The 18861-nt window shown below is 57.1% G+C and overlaps 1 protein-coding gene across 1 annotated transcript; it reads left to right on the top strand.

Moving 5' to 3' along the window:
- Positions 1-15033: 15033 nt before the first annotated feature.
- Positions 15034-18852, top strand: LOC133339908 (uncharacterized histidine-rich protein DDB_G0274557-like; the record flags this gene model as incomplete). Its single annotated transcript, XM_061548026.1, has 3 exons — positions 15034-15365; positions 18376-18497; positions 18681-18852. Coding segments are annotated over exons 2-3 (260 nt in total), but the record flags the coding sequence as incomplete, so codon positions are not given.
- Between the last annotated feature and the right edge of the window lie 9 nt (positions 18853-18861).

Below are 18861 nucleotides of genomic sequence, written 5' to 3'. Positions count from 1 at the left end.
GAAAGCACGAAGAACAACCCAGCCCAGTCCTACTGATGGTATCATAGGCCTTGACCAGTCATAAGCAGAGATGTAGGTCTTGTTGGAATTCCCTACACCTCTGCTGTAGCAGACGGACAGAAAATGGCATCTGTGCAGGACCGCCCTTTCCTGAAACCGCATTGGGGCTCCGCAAGCCTCTCCTCAGCGTGCCTAGCAAGTAATCCTTGCCAGGACCTTACCCCGGCACACTGAGGACCTCTGACACACGGTCTGTCTTTCAGTCACTCACAGAGACAGGCAGCTAATTAGATACTCCACCAACCCTGTGCTCGGCTATCCCACGAGGAGATTTGTCGCCCCGCCTGACTCTGACGAAACCTCTTGTCTGGGCCCTCGCAGTTTTACGCCAAAGCCAAGGACTGGTGGCTGTTCGCTTCTACTTCTGCATGCCGCTGGCCTGCGCGGCGGTCTTCTACACTCACGACCGTCGAGATGCTCGGGATAAGAAGCGAAACCTTGGCAGCGCATCGACGAGCCCTCAAGCAGGTGTCGAACCTCGGGACCTCCCTCCGGTACCGGGCCGGCCCCATCGGCTAGAGGCCGAACGGCTCCCCGTGGTTTGTGCGGTTACGTACCGATTTGCGGTGGCGGGCAGGAGGGGAGGGAGGGGTCCGTGACGTTCGCTCTCCGACTTTGTCACCGAACGATTCGTGAAACTGCGAGATGTTTTCGACGGATGTTTGCGTGTGTTGCGTGTGTATGTGCGTGTGTGTGTACGTGTGTGTGTGCGTGTGTGTGCGTGTGTATGTGCGTGTGTGTGTACGTGTGTGTGTGCGTGTGTGTGTGTGCGTACGTGTGTGTGTGCGTTGTGTGTACGTGTGTGTGCGTGCGTGTGTGTGTGCGTGTGTGTGTACGTGTGTGTGTGCGTGTGTGTGTGCGTACGTGTGTGTGTGCGTGTGTGTGTGTGTGTACGTGCGTGTGTGCGTGCGTGTGTGTGTGTGTGCGTGTGTGTGTGCGTGTGTGTGTGCGTGCGCGTGTGTGCGTGCGTGTGTGTACACACAGCAACGGGAGGCAGGCAAGGCGGTGTTCTGCCTGGCGGTGGTGTTTGCGCTGTGCTGGCTGCCGCTGCATCTCAGCCGCATCCTCAAGAGAACCGTCTACGAGATGGACCCCAACCGCTGCGAGCTGCTCAGGTGGGGGGGCACCCCCGAACCGTCCCCCCCCCCCCTCTCCCTCTCTCTACCGTGCCCTCCTCGTCCCATGGGAGAATGAAGAGTCATTGTATCGTCTTCGCGTGAATCAGAGGTCGCAAACGGGTTTTGATTCCTTACCCGTACCCGTACCCGGCCGCACCAGGGTCGCAAACGGGTACCCGTACCCGTACCCTACCCGTACCCTACCCGTACCCGTACCCTACCCAGACCCTACCCGTACCCAGACCCTACCCGTACCCTACCCGTACCTTACCTGTACCCTAACCGTACCCTACCCTACGTGAAACTGCGAGATGTTGATTCGACGGATGTTTGCGTGTGTTTGCGTGTGTATGTGCGTGTGTGTACGTGTGTGTGTGCGTGTGTCGCAATCGGGTACCCGATTGCGACCTCTGGGATGAAGCCACGTTGCAGGCGCGGGTGGGTTGATTCTAGGAACTTGAATTATGAGAAGAGACAAGTCGTTGGGAAATGAGTGACACACGGTGACTCACCAGTGACTCACGGTCTACCCGTACCCGTACCCGGCCGCACCAGGGTCGCAAACGGGTACCCGTACCCGGCCGGGTACGGGTAGCCGGGTATCGGGTAGGGTACGGGTATCGGGTACCCGGTTGCGACCTCTGGCGTGAATATCGCAGCAGCAGCAGCAGTGATAATACCAATCGCAACCACCACGCCCTGCGCGTGGAACTTCTTTGGCACCGTACGTAGCCGAGCGCACTCACCGCAGGTGCGGGGGAAGGACGACGAACTGAACGCGAAGTGTTCTTTGCGAAGAGGCGTCGTTCTCAATCTACTTTGCAAACGACGCCCTTGGCAATAGAATACACTCAGCGAGTGTCAAGAGTGGGGTTTGTTTTAGGAGCGTCCTGCTCTGTCATGTTTCACCAATGCCAATGCCCCCCACCCCCCCCCACTCCATCCAGCCCCGCGTTTCCTCCAGGGCGTTGTTGTGAACGTCCGACGCACCCGCTACACCCCCCCCCCCCCCCCGGTGGCTTGCTTCTCACACGGCCCCCTTAACGCGAACAACGGCACGTGGCCGGTGAACGAGCGCAGCTGGATCGCGTCACGGATCGTGTCACGGATCGTGTCACGGATCGTGTCATGCGAGCGGCGTGGTAAACGAGGGGGGGTGGATGGGACCCCCCACAAAACATCGCAGCTCAACAGCGTGGGGAGGCGGGGGGGGGCGTCTCGCCGGACCGAGGACACTTTGCACTCATTAGCGTAGTTTGCTGTTGCGACGTTCTGTCGCGCCCCTACGGGACAGCTGCGGGGAGAGAGCTTCGTAGCTCATCGGATTCCTCCTCCAAGTCCAAATCAATATTGAGATTCTGATCCGATCGCGATCACCGCTTCACCGGCGTGTCGTTGTCACGCCGCTCGGAGCGTGGCTGTGTTCGTCACGGTTGGGCTACGGGTGCATTCTGTGCGTGGCCCCGATGCAATGTGAAGGTCTCCTGGCTCCTGATTCACAACGGGTGTGTCCTCTGCCGCCATCACCACCACCGCCCCCTGCAGCTTCCTGCTCGTGCTGAACTACATCTCGGCATGAACCTGGCGACCCTCAACTCGTGCGTCAACCCCGTCGCCCTCTACGTCGTCAGCGCAAAGTTCAGGAACCGCTTCAAGGTGCGTTTGGTGGCGTCGGCCACGTTTCTGTCGTCACGTTTAGATCATGGGGGGGGGTGCTTCTCAATCGCCGGCGCTCGGGAACCACGACAACAACAACAACATCAACAACAACAACACACCGCTGGTGCACAGGTCTGACGATCGCGTCGCACGTTCGCGTGACGAATTCCAACTGATACGGGTCTCGTGAATTGATGCGTATCTACTACGTGTTTGTATGCAAGTATGTATGTTTGCATGTGTGTACGTGAGTGGGTGTGTGTTAAGGGGAGCGGTGGTGTAGCGGTTAGTGTTAACCAGAGGTGCGGGGTAAGGACAACAAACTAAGCACAAAAAGCAGTTCTAAAGAAATGAGTTTGTCAACGTGGATAATTTAAAAGTGCGTAGCTCCAGTGGCTTCCTATTATCGGAAGAGCGTTGCAGACGGCCGCAGAAGCGCGTCTGAAAGCGCCGCGCGATGCGGTGATCCCCACCGCCGCCTGTGTTCGATGGCGAGCAGTCAGAAGCCACCGCTGCCGCTGCTGCTGCTGCCGCCGCTGCTGCTGCTGCTGCTGTGAGGATGATGAGCGGAGTTGGCGCGATGGGTTGACGCTCACTTGACGAGATCGGCGAAGGTGTCGCGGTTCATGTGTGGCGAGCGCTTTGCGTGCGGCGAGAGCGAATTTGACGTCGCTCGTCGCAGTGCCGACCCTCCTCGCTCCAACTCTCTCTCCCCTCCTCCTCGTCGTCGCCGCCGTGCACAGTCCTGCCTGTGCTGCTGCTGGGCGACAAGCAGACGGCGCTCCAGCAGAAGGCCGTGGCGGCGCCGGGCAGCCCGCTCGGCCGCAGCAACTCCCGCTCCAGCAACAGGTTCATCGTCACTTGAGCTGAGCTGGCCCCCCCCCCCCCCCGCGGGATGTGGATGGAGGGGAGGGGGGAGAAGAGTTGCCGGGGGGGGGGGGGGCAACGGGGGCCGAAGTGAACTAGACAGCCGTGGCCACGTGGGCCAGGCGACCGGCTTGGCTGGAGGACGGTGAAAGCAAACGACGCGAGCGGCTTAGCGAGGCAATCGCGGTCGGTCGCGTGACGTGCGCTTGCACGGCTTGGTGCGACAGACAGCCAGAGAGAGGGAGCAGAGATGATGGGGGGGAGGTGTTTAAGCACTCGCTCGAGCGGAACGAGCGCGTGCCGCCATCTCGCCCAGCTGGGCTGCTTCTCCACGGCCTGGGGGGTCCCCCCTCGCTCGCTCACCCCCCTCCCTGTCTCCACCCCCCACCCCCCACCCCCCACCCGGGTCTCTCTTGCTTAGACGTCGACGTCGCAGCAACACGGCAGGGGGAGCGCTCGCTCGCCAACTGTTGATGCGACTTCATTTTATTTGTTGGCCTCCTTGATGCTTTCACTTGTCCAACTTTGGCTGTCCCTTGGCACGATCAAGCGCAGCGTACGGACGTTGAACGGATGTCGCTGGCTGGGTTCCGGCCGGCGCCGGTCTCTTTCGCAAAGTAGTCGAAAGAGCCGAAGAACCGGGGTAATGTTGCAGTGGTGGGACTTTACTTCCGTAGCTTACGTACATACAGTTGCAATCATACGTGTGTGTCACGTTTTTGTCATATAGCATCAATGGGCAGAGTTGCTTTCAAGAGGCACACAAAAAATATTGTACGTTCAAATAAACAACGTCTACGCAACATGTCTGTGAATACATGTAAATAGACATTTACTGATGCGAATGCGCCTGTGTGTGTGTGTTCACACATGCCGCACACGTACACGTGGAAGCTAACAGCGGTGTTTTTAAATCCTTTATATTAAGTTCGCGTGCTTGCGTGCTTGCTTGCTTGCTTACGACCGTGCAAACCTTTCGGTCGTTTTTTAACCCACTTCCCGTGATCCAATCGAGCTGACATTTTGCACACAGACTCGTTGTGCGTGACAATTAATGTTCGTGAAAATTTTTTTCCAAAATTTTACACTGTTTAGGGAAAACAATTAAATATTTAATTACCAATTGCTTAATGACTGGCAGACATCATCTGACCCATAGGTGGCAGCCATCTCAAGCCAGAGGACGAGAGGACTCTAGCCGCCACGCATATAAAGGATTTATAGTGAAAACGTTTTTTAGGGTTAATTTTTTAAATATCGAGGTGTCGAGAGAGGGCCACACATGTGAAGGCTTACGCAGCGAGAAAGAGCGAAAGCATCGGGTTAAGAAGAGAAGAGTGACAGAGTTAGAGAGATCGTGCAGGGGAGGAGGGAAAACGACGTAGAACAAGAGACGGAAGAAGACAGAACAAAAGAGCTCATTCTCATGAGAGCAGATGAACAGATTATCTTAATAGTATAACCCGTAAAAACAAAGTTTTTCACTCTAAATCCTTTATATGCGTGGCGGCTCGAGTCCTCTCGTCCTCTGGCTTGAGATGGCTGCCACCTATGGGTCAGAGATGATTGTCTGCCACCATTAGCAATTGGTAATTAAATATTTAAAAGAAATTGCCTAAACAGTGTAAAAAATGTAAAAAAAAAAAATTCACGAAAATTGTCACGCACAACGAGTCTGTGTGCAAAATGTCAGCTCTATTGGATCACGGGAAGTGTGTTAAAAAACGACCGAAAGAGTTGCACGGTCGTAAGCAAGCAAGCAAGCGAACTTAATATAAAGGATTAAAAAAGAGCTTATTCTCATGAGAGCAGATTGAACAGATTGATCTTAATAAGAAAGCAGTGGGTTGTGTGTGTGCTGTGCGTGGTGGTGGTGGTGGGGTGGTGGTTCCCCAGCTGTCCGCGTGAAAGCGAGAGAGATGAGGAGGGAGAGGGAGGGAGATGGGGCCACGGGACAGACAGACGGGCAGGTGGGGAAGCTTTCCGAGGGTCGATAAGTCACGTGACCTGACGGCTGGACGGGCTGTCACGTGACCCTCAAGCAAGAAACTCAGCTTCAGGCCTGTGCCCTAATGTGCACTTGCAATTACAAACATCAACACACAACAACAACAACAACGCCATTCGCCACTAAGTGGCGGAGACGTCACCACGACGCTTGTGCCAGGCCAAGTGCACCTTGAGGCCACGTGAAGTGTCGAAGCGCCCGCTGGCAGGAGGTCACGGGGCAGACCCAAGCAGGTGCCACGGGTCGACCTGACTGAGACGAGTGGCTGATGCACCATCTGTGCCCCCTACTGTGCCAACTTGCTGTGCTTTAGCCACCCGGCGCTCCGCTCGTTGTGAGCGTCGCTCCTCCGCCCTCCGTTGTTGTTGGAGGGCGACTGCCTCCAACTGCCCAGTAGCGTCCTTCACGAGCCTCCTCCACTGAGGCCGATCTTGACACCGCTGGTACCAGTCATCGGCAAGTCCACTCAGCTCCACGTCCTCCTGTACCACATCACTCCATCTCTTCTCTAGCCCATGCCGCGCCCGTCTAGCCCCCTCGATCCGGCCGAACAAAAGCTGTTTAGGCATGCGGTGGCTGGGCATGCGGGCTACATGACCCAGCCAACGCAGCCTTGCCTGCCGGAGGAGCTCACTGATGGGACTTTGCCCAGATCTTTCAAGGACTTGTGAGCTCCTCACACAATCCAGCCTGGTTAAACCCAGGATGGATCGTAGGCAGGCCAGCCTAAATGTTTCCAACCTGGCGAAGATGCTCCACTAGGGGGGTCCACGTTTCGCAAGCGTAGAGAAGGGAGGGAATGACCGTGGCTGAGAAGACCTGAAGCTTCGTGCGGAGCGACAGACCAGGTAGCTTCCACACAGCGTTACGCAACCGATGAAAAGATATTGCCGCTCGACTGATTCGGAGTGAGACCTCTGCTGATAAACTGGAGCCGGTCATAAGCACGCTGCCCCAGGTATGGGAAACTCTCCACTCTCTCCACAACTGCCCCATCACCAATTGGGAGTTGTGGGGGTGGAGTATCCGATGGTACAAAATACCCAGGCAGGTGCTTCGTTTTGGTGGGGCTGATGGTAAGGCCCCACCTCTTAGTGGCACGCTCCAGTCTCAGCAGCAGCGTCTCCAACTCCTCTTCTGAATGAGCAGCTATTACCAAATCATCGGCATACATAACGTGGGTTGACCAATAGGGAGCCATCCCTTGATCGCACCCGGGCATCGATCAGCCTCCCATTATATCTGTACCAAATGGAAATTCCCCCGGTACAGCTATGGAAGGCTTCACGAACTACGCGGTCAAAATAGATGTTAAATAATGTGGGAGCCAGAGGACATCCCTGTCGCACCCCAAGGTGTACAGGGAAAGGCTCCGACTCCCGGCCACGTAGTTTTACCCGGGCCCGCTCACCATCATGAAGGTCCTTAATGATCGTGAGCAGAGGGTCAGGGACTCCGAAAGCACGAAGAACAACCCAGAGCCCAGTCCTACTGATGGTATCATAGGCCTTGACCAGGTCAATAAAGCAGAGATGTAGGTCTTGTTGGAATTCCCTACACCTCTGCTGTAGCAGACGGACAGAAAATATGGCATCTGTGCAGGACCGCCCTTTCCTGAAACCGCATTGGGGCTCCGCAAGCCTCTCCTCAGCGTGCCTAGCAAGTAATCCTTGCCAGGACCTTACCCGGCACACTGAGGAGTGAGATGCCCCTGTAGTTGTTACAGTCGGTACGGTCCCCCTTCTTAAAGAGGGGGACCACCAGGGCATCCTTCCAGTCCTGCGGAACCCGTCCAGTGGTCCAGACTGTTGTTATGATGTCATATAGGGCAGTCTGTGCACAAACGCCACCCTCCCTCAGCATTTCGCTTGGGAGATCATCTCTGCCCGATGCCTTCCCTGGTCTCAGACTCCGGATCGCCCTCAGTACTTCCTCAACAGCTGGCACCTCAGCCAGCCACTCACAGGGGGTGACCTCTTCCAATATTTGAGGCACCGCAGCCTCAGCAGGGTTATCACCACTTTGTGCCATGATGTTTTCCTGGCTGAGAGAATTTCCCTCCCCCAGGACCTCACAGAAATGCTCAGCAAATCTGCAAACCTGTTCCTGGGGGTCGGAGATTGGATCACCGTTTTTTCCTCTAATGATGGTAATAGGTGTGGCGCTGCAGGTTACTTTTTTGATGGAGTTAAATAGTGATTTGTGATCACGGGCCACTGAGGCAGACTCCATCTCCTCAGCAACCCGCGACCACCACCCATCCTTACAGCGCCTTACGGCTCTCCGAACTTCCGAGCGAAGGCTGCGGTAAACCTCCTCATTCTCTGACGTGGGATGCTATAGGCGATGAGAGTGGGCCTGACGCTTTTTCCCCAATTAACCTGAACACCTCCTCTGTCAGCCAGGGTTTCTGGGGAGGTCTGGACCGCGTACCCAAAGCAGCCATTGCAGCTGCATGAGTCACAGTCTTAAAACCTCGCCCATTTCCCCTCGACATCAGGTGGAGTGGGGGACGATGCCAACCCCAGCTGCAAGCGATGATGAAATTCTCGCTTGCAACTTTCATCAGCTAACTGAGACCAGGCCACTTTTGGTTGGAATGGGATCCTGGGTGTACACCCACCACCGGAGTGGAAGAAAGGCAGGCGCATCTTACAGATGACTAGTCCGATGGTCAGAGGACAGATCAGCTCCACGGTAGGTCCTGGTGTCAAGGACATGGGTTCGCATCCGCTGGTCCGTCACTATGTAGTCCAGCAGATGTTCTTGCTTGAACCCGGCATGTATCCATGATGTTGTGTGGATGCGCCGATGCCGGAAGAGCGTGTTGGTAATTACAAGCCCATGGGCTGCACAAAAATCTAGCAGCCTCCTACCGTTATTATTGAGCTGATCTGGCCCATGCCTTCCAATCACTCCAGACCAGGTACCAGCATCATGACCAACTCGGGCATTGAAGTCACCCAACAAGATGACTCTGTCCCGAGTGGCCACTTTAGCAAGCACCTGTGACAGGAGGTCATAGAAAGAGTCTGACTCATCGGCTTTGCCTGCATCCCTCCACGGATTGTCGTCTTCGGTGGGGGCATAAGTAACCACGACCACCACTCCTCGCCTCTGGTTGATGGGAAGGCGAGCCCAAAGTATCCTGGGACTTACAGCTTCCCACACCTCACCGCCACGCTCCCACGCCCCCTTCATTCTTTTGTTCAGAAGAAGAGCCACACCCTGTTGTTTGGCAGTCTCCTGCCCCGAGTAGAGGACTGTCCACCCCTCATGGTGGCAGGAGCCAGAACCGGTCCACCGGACCTCCTGAATGCCACAGAGATCCAGGCGGTACCGGTCCAGCTCCCGACAGAGGAGTGGCAGCCTCTCCTCCGCAGTGAGCGTTCGAACATTCCACGTGGCCATACCGCAATGGTTTTTTGTTGTTTCTGGAGGAGCCCCGAGGGTGAAAATTCAATCTCCTGGCTCCGCCAAATGGGGTTTGGCCAGGAGACGTCATAAAGCCTGACCCCCCCCGGGGCCTCCGGCACAAGCTTATTTGTTACAGGTTATGTTTAATTCGTGGTTTAGTGGTGGTTAATTGAAGGTGGAGGGGTTACCAGCCCCTCACACCCGTCCAGAGCCCCCGTTTAGCCACTGTGGTGGTCACAGACGCCATGAGGGGAGAGGCCAATGGGCATTGGACTCCCCCACAGCACTGCCCACGACAGTGTTGCCCGTCCGGCACCGCGAGGAGGTAGGAGGTTGTTTTGCCGGACCTTACACACACACACATGGACACACACCCACGATAGTCTATTTCCATGTTATCTCAACGTAAATCGATTCCAATAGCTTAATCAACTATAAATCGATTCCCATGTTATCCCAATAGAAATCGACTCTATAAATCCACTACAAGAATCGATTCCTAATGTTATCCCATTAAGAATCGACGCAAGTGGAGTTAATCGAACCGGGAATCGAATTTCTCTGCACCACGTGACTTGAGAAACTGAAACACGTGGGTCCCAGGTGGGTGTCATGGCGGTGCGAGAACTCTTCTCGAGACTTGGCCTACTCTTCCTCTCCCTCCTCGTCACGTGCACACGCGGTGAGCACAGCCAGACAGGGTCGATACATCGGGTACCAGGTTGTGGTGGACGTGGGGGAGCGGTGGTGCAGTGGTTAGCGCACTGTGTGTGTGTGTGGGGAGTGGTGGCACAGTGGTTAGCGCACTGTGTGTGTGGGGGGAGCGGTGGTGCAGTGGTTAGCGCACTGTGTGTGTGTGTGTGTGGGGAGTGGTGGTACAGTGGTTTAGCGCACTGTGTGTGTGGGGGGGAGTGGTGGTACAGTGGTTAGCGCACTGTGTGTGTGGGGGTGGGAGTGGTGGTGCAGTGGTTAGCGCACTGTGTGTGTGTGTGGGGAGCGGTGGTGCAGTGGTTAGCGCACTGTGTGTGTGTGTGGGGAGTAGTGGTACAGTGGTTAGCGCAAGTGTGTGTGTGTGGGGAGCGGTGGTGCAGTGGTTAGCGCAGTGTGTGTGTGAGTGGGAGTGGTGGTGCATTGGGTTAGCGCACTTTGTGTGGGGAGTGGTGGTGCAGTGGTTAGCGCACTGTGTGTGTGAGTGGGGAGTGGTGGTGCAGTGGTTAGCGCACTTTGTGTGGGGAGTGGTGGTGCAGTGGTTAGCGCACTGTGTGTGTGTGGGGAGCGGTGGGGGCAGTGGTTAGCACACTGTGTGTGTGGGGGGGGGAGCGGTGGTGCAGTGGTTAGTGCACTGTGTGTGTGTGTGGGGAGCGGTGGTGCAGTGGTTAGCGCACTTTGTGTGTGTGGAGCGGTGGTGCAGTGGTTAGTGCACTTTGTGTGTGTGTGGGGAGTGGTGGTGCAGTGGTTAGCGCACTGTGTTTGTGAGTGGGGAGTGGTGGTGCAGTGGTTAGCGCACTTTGTGTGGGGAGTGGTGGTGCAGTGGTTAGCGCACTTTGTGTGTGTGTGGGGAGTGGTGGTGCAGTGGTTAGCGCAGTGTGGGGAGCGGTGGTGCAGTGGTTAGCACAGTGTGTGGGGAGCGGTGGTGCAGTGGTTAGCACACTGTGTGTGTGTGTGTGTGGGGAGCGGTGGTGCAGTGGTTAGCGCACTGTGTGTGTGTGTGGGGAGCGGTGGTGCAGTGGTTAGCGCACTGTGTGTGTGTGAGTGGGGAGCGGTGGTGCAGTGGTTAGCGCACTGTGTGTGTGTGTGGAGTGGTGGTGCAGTGGTTAGCGCACTGTGTGTGTGTGTGTGGGGGGAGCGGTGGTGCAGTGGTTAGCGCACTGTGTGGGGGTGGGAGTGGTGGTGCAGTGGTTAGCGCACTGTGTGTGTGTGAGTGGGGAGCGGTGGTGCAGTGGTTAGCGCACTGTGTGTGTGTGTGGAGTGGTGGTGCAGTGGTTAGCGCACTGTGTGTGTGTGTGGGGAGCGGTGGTGCAGTGGTTAGCGCACTGTGTGTGTGTGGGGGGCGGTGGTGCAGTGGTTAGTGCACTGTGTGTGTGAGTGGTGGTGCAGTGGTTAGCGCACTGTGTGTGTGTTGGGAGCAGTGGTGCAGTGGTTAGTGCTCTGTATTGTGTGTGTGTGGGGAGCGGTGGTGCAGTGGTTAGCGCACTGTATGTGTGTGTGTGGGGAGTGGTGGTGCAGTGGTTAGCGCACTGTGTGTGTGAGTGGTGGTGCAGTGGTTAGCGCACTGTGTGTGGTGTGTGTTGGGAGCGGTGGTGCAGTGGTTAGCGCACTGTATGTGTGTGTGTGGGGAGCGGTGGTGCAGTGGTTAGCACACTGTATGTGTGTGTGTGGGGAGTGGTGGTGCAGTGGTTAGCGCACTGTGTGTGGGGAGTGGTGGGGCAGTGGTTAGCGCAGTGTGGGGAGCGGTGGTGCAGTGGTTAGCGCACACCGAGTGCCGTTTTCCCATCTCCCCAGCTGCGACTCCCCCTCTGAATGTCCGCGTGGAGTCTCGCGACCTGCTGACGCAACTCCGCTGGGACCACGACGCTGAAGTGGACGTCGCCACCAGCAGCAGCTCAAAGCTCCTGGACGTTACCTACAGGGTGGACAGCAAACTGTGAGATGCTCGCTCACTCATCCACTCGCTCACTCACTCACTCACCCACTCGCTCACCCACTCACCCACTCGCTCACCCATCCACTCACTCATCCACTCGCTCAACCACTCACTCAACCACCCATCCACTCACCCCACCACCCACTCACCCACCCACTCACTCCCCACCCACTCACTCACTCACTCACTCACTCACCCACCCACTCACTCACCCACCCACCCACTCACCCACCCACCCACCCACTCACTCACTCACTCACACCACCCACCCACCCACTCACCCACCCACCCACTCACTCACTCACCCACCCACCCACTCACCCACCCACCCACTCACCCACCCACCCACTCACCCACCCACCCACTCACTCACTCACCCACCCACCCACCCACTCACCCACTCACCCACCCACTCCTCACCACCACCTCCTCCTCCCCGTGTCTCTGTCTGTGCAGCTATGCACGAGCCCACTGGCGGACCGTCTGCGCTGCCACCACAGAGACACGGTGCGATGTCTCCTCAGCGCTTGCGACATCCTGGCGACCGCTATCACTTCGCGTCAGATCCACCGTCTCATCACCACCACCAACACCACCATCACCACCATCACCACCATCATCACCACCACCATCACCACCATCATCGTCACCCTGGGTCGTGGTTGAGGTGTTACCCTTGAAGACAAGTGAGTGGCATTGTCTATGTCTCTGTGTGTGTCTCTGTGTCTGTGTGTGAGTGTCTCACTCTCTGTGTCTCTGTGTGAGTTTCTCTGTGTGAGTGTCTCTGTGTGTGAGTGTCTCTGTGTGTGAGTGTCTCTGTGTGTGTCTCTGTGTCTGTGTGTGAGTGTCTCACTCTCTGTGTCTCTGTGTGAGTTTCTCTGTGTGAGTGTCTCTGTGTGTGAGTGTCTCTGTGTGTGAGTGTCTCTGTGTGTGTCTCTTTGTCTGTGTGTGAGTATCTCACTCTCTGTGTCTCTGTGTGAGTTTCTGTGTGAGTGTCTCTGTGTGTGAGTGTCTCTGTGTGTGAGTGTCTCTGTGTGTGTCTCTGTGTCTGTGTGTGAGTGTCTCACTCTCTGTGTCTCTGTGTGAGTTTCTCTGTGTGAGTGTCTCTGTGTGTGAGTGTCTCTGTGTGTGAGTGTCTCTGTGTGTGTCTCTGTGTCTGTGTGTGAGTGTCTCACTCTCTGTGTCTCTGTGTGAGTTTCTCTGTGTGAGTGTCTCTGTGTGTGAGTGTCTCTGTGTGTGAGTGTCTCTGTGTGTGTCTCTGTGTCTGTGTGTGAGTGTCTCACTCTCTGTGTCTCTGTGTGAGTTTATCTGTGTGAGTGTCTCTGTGTGTGAGTGTCTCTGTGTGTGAGTGTCTCTGTGTTTGTCTCTGTGTCTGTGTGTGAGTGTCCTCACTCTCTGTGTCTCTGTGTGAGTTTCTCTGTGTGAGTGTCTCTGTGTGTGAGTGTCTCTGTGTGCGTGTGTGTCTCTGTGTGTGTGTCTGTGTGTGTGTCTCTGTGTGTGTGTGTCTGTGTGTGAGTGTCTCTGTGTGTCTCTGTCTGTGTGTGTCTCTGTGTGTGTCTCTGTGTGTGTGTCTCTGTGTGTGAGTGTCTCTTTGTGTGAGTGTCTCTGTGTGTGTCTGTGTGTGTGTCTGTGTGAGTGTGTCTCTCTGTGTGTGTGTCTGTGTGTGAGTGTCTCTCTGTGTGTGTGTCTGTGTGTGAGTGTCTCTTTGTGTGTGTGTCTGTGTGTGTGTCTCTGTGTGTGAGTGTCTCTTTGTGTGAGTGTCTTTGTGTGTCTGTGTGTGTGTGTCTGTGTGAGTGTGTCTCTCTGTGTGTGAGTGTCTCTTTGTGTGAGTGTCTCTGTGTGTGTGTCCCTGTGTGTGTCTGTGTGTGTGTCTCTGTGTATGTGTGTGTTTGTGTGTGTGTCTGTGTGAGTGTCTCTGTGTGTGTCTCTGTGTGTCTCTGTGTGTGAGTGTCTGTGTGTGTGTGTGTCTGTGTGTGTGTCTCTGTGTGTGTGTGTCTGTGTGTGAGTGTCTCTGTGTGTGTGTCTGTGTGTGAGTGTCTCTGTGTGTGTGTGTGTCTGTGTGTGTGTCTGTGTCTGTGTGTGTCTGTGTGTGTGTCTGTGTGTGTGTCTGTGTGTCTGTGTGTGTCTCAGCCGTGCTGAGTGCTCCGACTGTCACCTTGATGCTCCACAAGGATGCGACGCTGGAGGAGGGTGGTTGAGGAGGTGGTGAGGAGGGTGGTGAGGATGGTGGTGAGGAGGGTGGTGAGGAGGTGGTGACGAGGGTGGTGACGAGGAGGAGGAGTGTGGTAGTGAGCGTGAGGACTACAAACATGACGACAAAGATGGCTACGAGAATGACGACGACGATGACGGTGATGGGCGGCGATGACGGTGATGGCGGTGGCGACGAGGGAGAGCGGTGGGAGCTGTCCGTGCGGGTCTCCATGAGGAGCGAGTGGAGGAGGAGGATGGCGCAGAGTGACGTGCTGTACCATCTTACAAGCCGAGGTCTCCACAAGGAGGGGTGTGACTAGCACGGTGAGAGTGGGTGGGTGGGTGGGTGTGTGGGTGAGTGGGTGGTGATGGGTTGGGTGGTGGTGGGTGGGTGGGTGGGTGAGTGGGTGGGTGGGTGGGTGAGTGGGTGGTGGGTGAGTGGGTGGGTGAGTGGGTGGGTGAGTGGGTGGGTGAGTGGGTGTGTGGGTGGGGTGAGTGGGTGTGTGGGTGGGTGTGTGTGTGAGTGGGTGGGTGGGTGGGTGTGGTGGGTGAGTGGTGTGTGGTTGGGTGAGTGGGTGAGTGGGTGTGTGGGTGGGTGAGTGGGTGGGTGGGTGTGTGTGTGTGTGAGTGGGTGGGTGGGTGGGTGGGTGAGTGGGGTGGGTGGGTGGTGAGTTGGTGGGGTGAGTGGGTGGTGAGTGGGTGGGTGAGTGGGTGGGTGGGTGAGTGGGGTGGGTGAGGGGGTGTGTGGGTGGGTGGATGAGTGGGTGGGTGAGTGGGTGGTGGGTGGGTGAGTGGTGGGTGGATGAGTGGGTGGGTTGGTGAGTGGGTGGGTGAGTGAGTGGGTGAGTGGGTGAGTGGGTGGATGAGTGAGTGAGTGGGTGGTGGGTGGGTGAGTGGGTGAGGGGTGGGTTGGTGAGTGGGTGGGTGGGTGGGTTGGTGAGGTGGGTGGGTGGGGTGGGTGAGTGGGTGGGCGGGTGGGTGGGAGAGTGAGTGGGTGAGTGGGTGGGTGGTGATGCTACTACTACTGATTGACGATGCTATTGCTGCTGCTGCTACTGAATGTCCAGAAATGGTTGAGTTCTGTCAGCTTCCACTTCCATGCTGAACTGGATGGATGGGTTTTGCGAGTTGAGATGATTTAGAAACGCGCTCAGTCTATCTTTGCCGTGTGGCCAGACCACCAACGTGTCATCCACGTAACCCGGCACACTGAGACCATCTGCTTGCTCCTGCCAGGAGCGCTTTGTGGGATGTCGCTACCGCCACGCGCTGCCTCAGCCTGCAGGCGCTGCTGAGTACTGCGTCCGCGTGAGAGTCGCGGCTCGCTACCCGCGGTGGAAGACAGGGGAGTGGTCTCCACTGTCGTGTGTCTCCGTCCCTCCACCACACAGCGCCGTGGGTGAGTGGGTGGGTGGGTGAGTGGGTGGGTGGGTGAGTGGGTGAGTGAGTGGGATGGTGAGTGAGTGGGTGGGTGGGTGAGTGAGTGGGTGGTGAGTTAGTTGGTGGGTGAGAGAGTGGGTGAATGAGTGGGTGAGTGAGTGAGTGGGTTGGTGGGTGAGTGAGTTGGTGGGTGGGTGGTGAATGAGTGAGTGAGTGGGTGGGTGAGTGGGTGGGTGAGTAGGTGGGTGGGTGGGTGGGTGAGTGAGTGAGTGAGTGAGTGGGTGGGTGAGTGGGTGAGTGGGTGGGTGGGTGAGTGAGTGAGTGGGTGAGTGAGTGGGTGGGTGAGCGAGTGATTTGGTAAGTAGTTGAGTGAGTGGGTGGGTTAGTGGGTGGGTGAGTAGTTGACTGAGTGGGTGGTTGAGTGAGTGGGTGCGTGAGTGAGTGGGTGGGTGAGTAGGTGGGTGGGTGAGTGAGTGGGTGGGTGGGTGAGTGGGTGGGTGAGTGGGGTGGTGAGCGAGTGATTTGGTAAGTAGTTGAGTGAGTGGGTGGTTTAGTGGGTGGGTGAGTAGTTGACTGAGTGGGTGGTTGAGTGAGTTGGTGCGTGAGTGATTGAGTGGGTGAGTGGGTGGGTGGGTGAGTGAGTGGGTGGGTGAGTGGGTGGGTGGGTGAGTGGGTGGGTGAGCGAGTGATTTGGTAAGTAGTTGAGTGATTGAGTGGGTGAGTGGGTGGGTGAGTGGCGCACCCATTTAGCCCTCTCTATCCGGCTGAACAAAAGCTGTTCAGACATGCGGTGGCTGGGCATGCAGGCTACATGGCCCAGCCAACGCAGCCTTGCCTGCCGGAGGAGCTCACCAATGGGACTTTGCCCAGATCTTTCTGGGATTTGTGAGCTCCTCACACAATCCAGCCTGCAGGTTAAACCCAGGATGGATCGTAGACAGGCCAGCCTAAATGTTTCTAACCGGCGAATATGTTCCATTAGGGGGGTCCACTTTTCGCATGCGTAGAGAAGGGAGGGAATGACCGTGGCCGAGAAGACCTGAAGATTCGTGCGGAGTGACAAACCAGGTAGCTTCCACACAGTATTATGTAACCGATGAAAAGGTAATGCCGCTCGACTGATTCGGAGTGAGACCTCAGCCAGTCATGAGCACACTGCCCAGGTATGGGAAACTTTCCACTCTCTCCACAACTCCTCAATCACCAATTGGGAGTTGTGGGGGTGGAGTGTCCAATGGTACAAAATACCCAGGCAGGTGCTTAGTTTTGGTGGGGCTGATGGTAAGGCCCCACCTCTTAGTGGCACGCTCCAGTCTCAGCAGCAGCGTCTCCAACTCCTCTTCTGAATGAGCAGCTATTACCAAATCATCAGCATACGCAACATGGTTGAGCGATAGGGAGCCATCCCTTGACCGCACCCGGGCATCGATCAGCCTCCCATTGTATCTGTAACAGATGGAAATTCCTCTGGTACAGCTATTGAAGGCTTCACGAACTATGTGGTTAAAATAAATGTTAATAATGTGGGAGCCAGAGGACATCCCTGTCGCACCCCAAGGTGTACAGGGAAAGGCTCTGACTCCCGGCCACGTAGTTTTATCCGGGCCCGCTCACCATCATGAAGGTCCTTAATGATCGTGAGCAGAGGGTCAGGACTCCGAAAGCACGAAAAAACTGCCCAGAGCCCAGTCCTACTGATGGTATCATAGGCCTTGACCAGGTCAATAAAGCAGAGATGTAGGTCTTGTTGGAATTCCCTACACCTCTGCTGTAGCAGACGGACAGCAAATATGGCATCTGTGGCAGGACCGCCCTTTCCTGAAACCGCATTGGGGCTCCGCAAGCCTCTCCTCATCGTGCCTGGCAAGCGGTGTTGAACACAACACACAGACAGGTACACACAGACACACACACAGACACACACAGACAAATATCCCCCGTGTAGCCATTAACAGACTGTTGGGGCAAGTGCTGTTAGCGAGCACCTATGAAGGTCAGAACTTTACACGAGGGGGTGGGTGGCCAGCACCACGCCCGGCCGCCTTTGTCTCCCCAGTGGCGATGTTTATACGCCGCACCAGGTACTCATTTTGAGGCTGAGGCGACCTAGGGGAGGCCCGGAACGGTTTAGATAATCGTCACCGGTGTTGGCCGTGAGCGGGAATCGAACCTGGGACGCTGGGTTCATAGCGCAGTGTAGCGCTAACCGCTGCACCACCGCTCCTCATCCAACAACACTGCTCAGCATCCCACTCTGTCTGTGTCTCTGTCTGTGTCTCTCTGTGTCTCTGTCTGTGTCTCTGTCTGTGTATCTGTCTCTCTGCCTGTATCTGTCTCACTGTGTCTCTGTCTGTGTCTCTCTGCCTGTATCTGTCTCACTGTGTCTCTGTCTGTTTCCCCCGTGACTCTGTCTCCCCATGTCTCCCCGTATCTCCTCGTGTGTCCCCAATCTCGTAGCCACCACCCCCGCCACCACCACCACCACCACCCCCACCACACCCCCACCACCGCTGCCCACCACCACCACCCCCCCACCACCGCTGCCACCACCACCACCCCCGCCACCACCACCGCCACCACCCCACCACCACCCCCCCACCACCGCCACCACCACCACCACCCCCACCACCATCCCCACCACCACCACCGCCACCACCACCGCCGCCACCACCACCACCACAACCCCCACCACCACCACCCCCACCACCACCACCACCCCCCCACCACCGCCACCACCACCCCCACCACCACCACCCCCACCACCACCACCCCCACCACCACCACCACCCCCACCACCACCCCCACCACCACCGCCACCACCCCACCACCACCACCCCCCCCCCCACCACCACCCCACCCCCCACCCCACCACCACCACCCCACCACCCCACCCCCCCCACCACCCACCCCACCACCACCCCACCACCACCCCCACCACCACCACCCCACACCACCCCCACCGCCACCACCACCGCCCCATCCACCTCGCGTGGGGTGTCCACGGGGGACGTGGTGACGCTCTTTGCCAGCGGCCGTGTCGCCTCCATCAGCTCGCTGGTGGCCATGGCGACGCTGCTGGTGACGCTGCTGGTGCTGGTGCTGGCGCTGGTGTGCACCGTGCGGAACAGACGGAGCCCCGGCAATCGTCCCGGTGAGCGGCGGCGGCTACACAGATGTTGACTACCTCGCCTGGTGCGTAGGAAGTCGTGGGTTCGATCCAGACCCTGACGCCTGCTGCTGTATACTTGGAGTTTGCGTGTCTCTCTCTCATCATCATCTACTACACTATAAGAGTTTCTCTCCCCACGCTGCGTGCGATCTTCTCGTTCCCCAGCGATGGAGCAGCCAGCGACCGCCCCGAGCCTGCTCCCTGACAGTCCCGGCAGCCACCACCACCACTGCGACCACCACCATCACCGCCGCTGCGACCACGACCACCACCACCACCATCACCACGGTGGCGGCGGTGGAGGAGCAGAGCTGGCAACTCTAGAATCCCGCCCCCGGCCCTGGTT

This window comes from Lethenteron reissneri, unplaced genomic scaffold, assembly GCF_015708825.2.
Source record: "Lethenteron reissneri isolate LAM-NWPU_2019-01 unplaced genomic scaffold, ASM1570882v1 scaffold_544, whole genome shotgun sequence".
Lineage (NCBI taxonomy): Eukaryota > Metazoa > Chordata > Hyperoartia > Petromyzontiformes > Petromyzontidae > Lethenteron > Lethenteron reissneri.
This window is presented reverse-complemented; position numbering and strand designations above follow the sequence as displayed.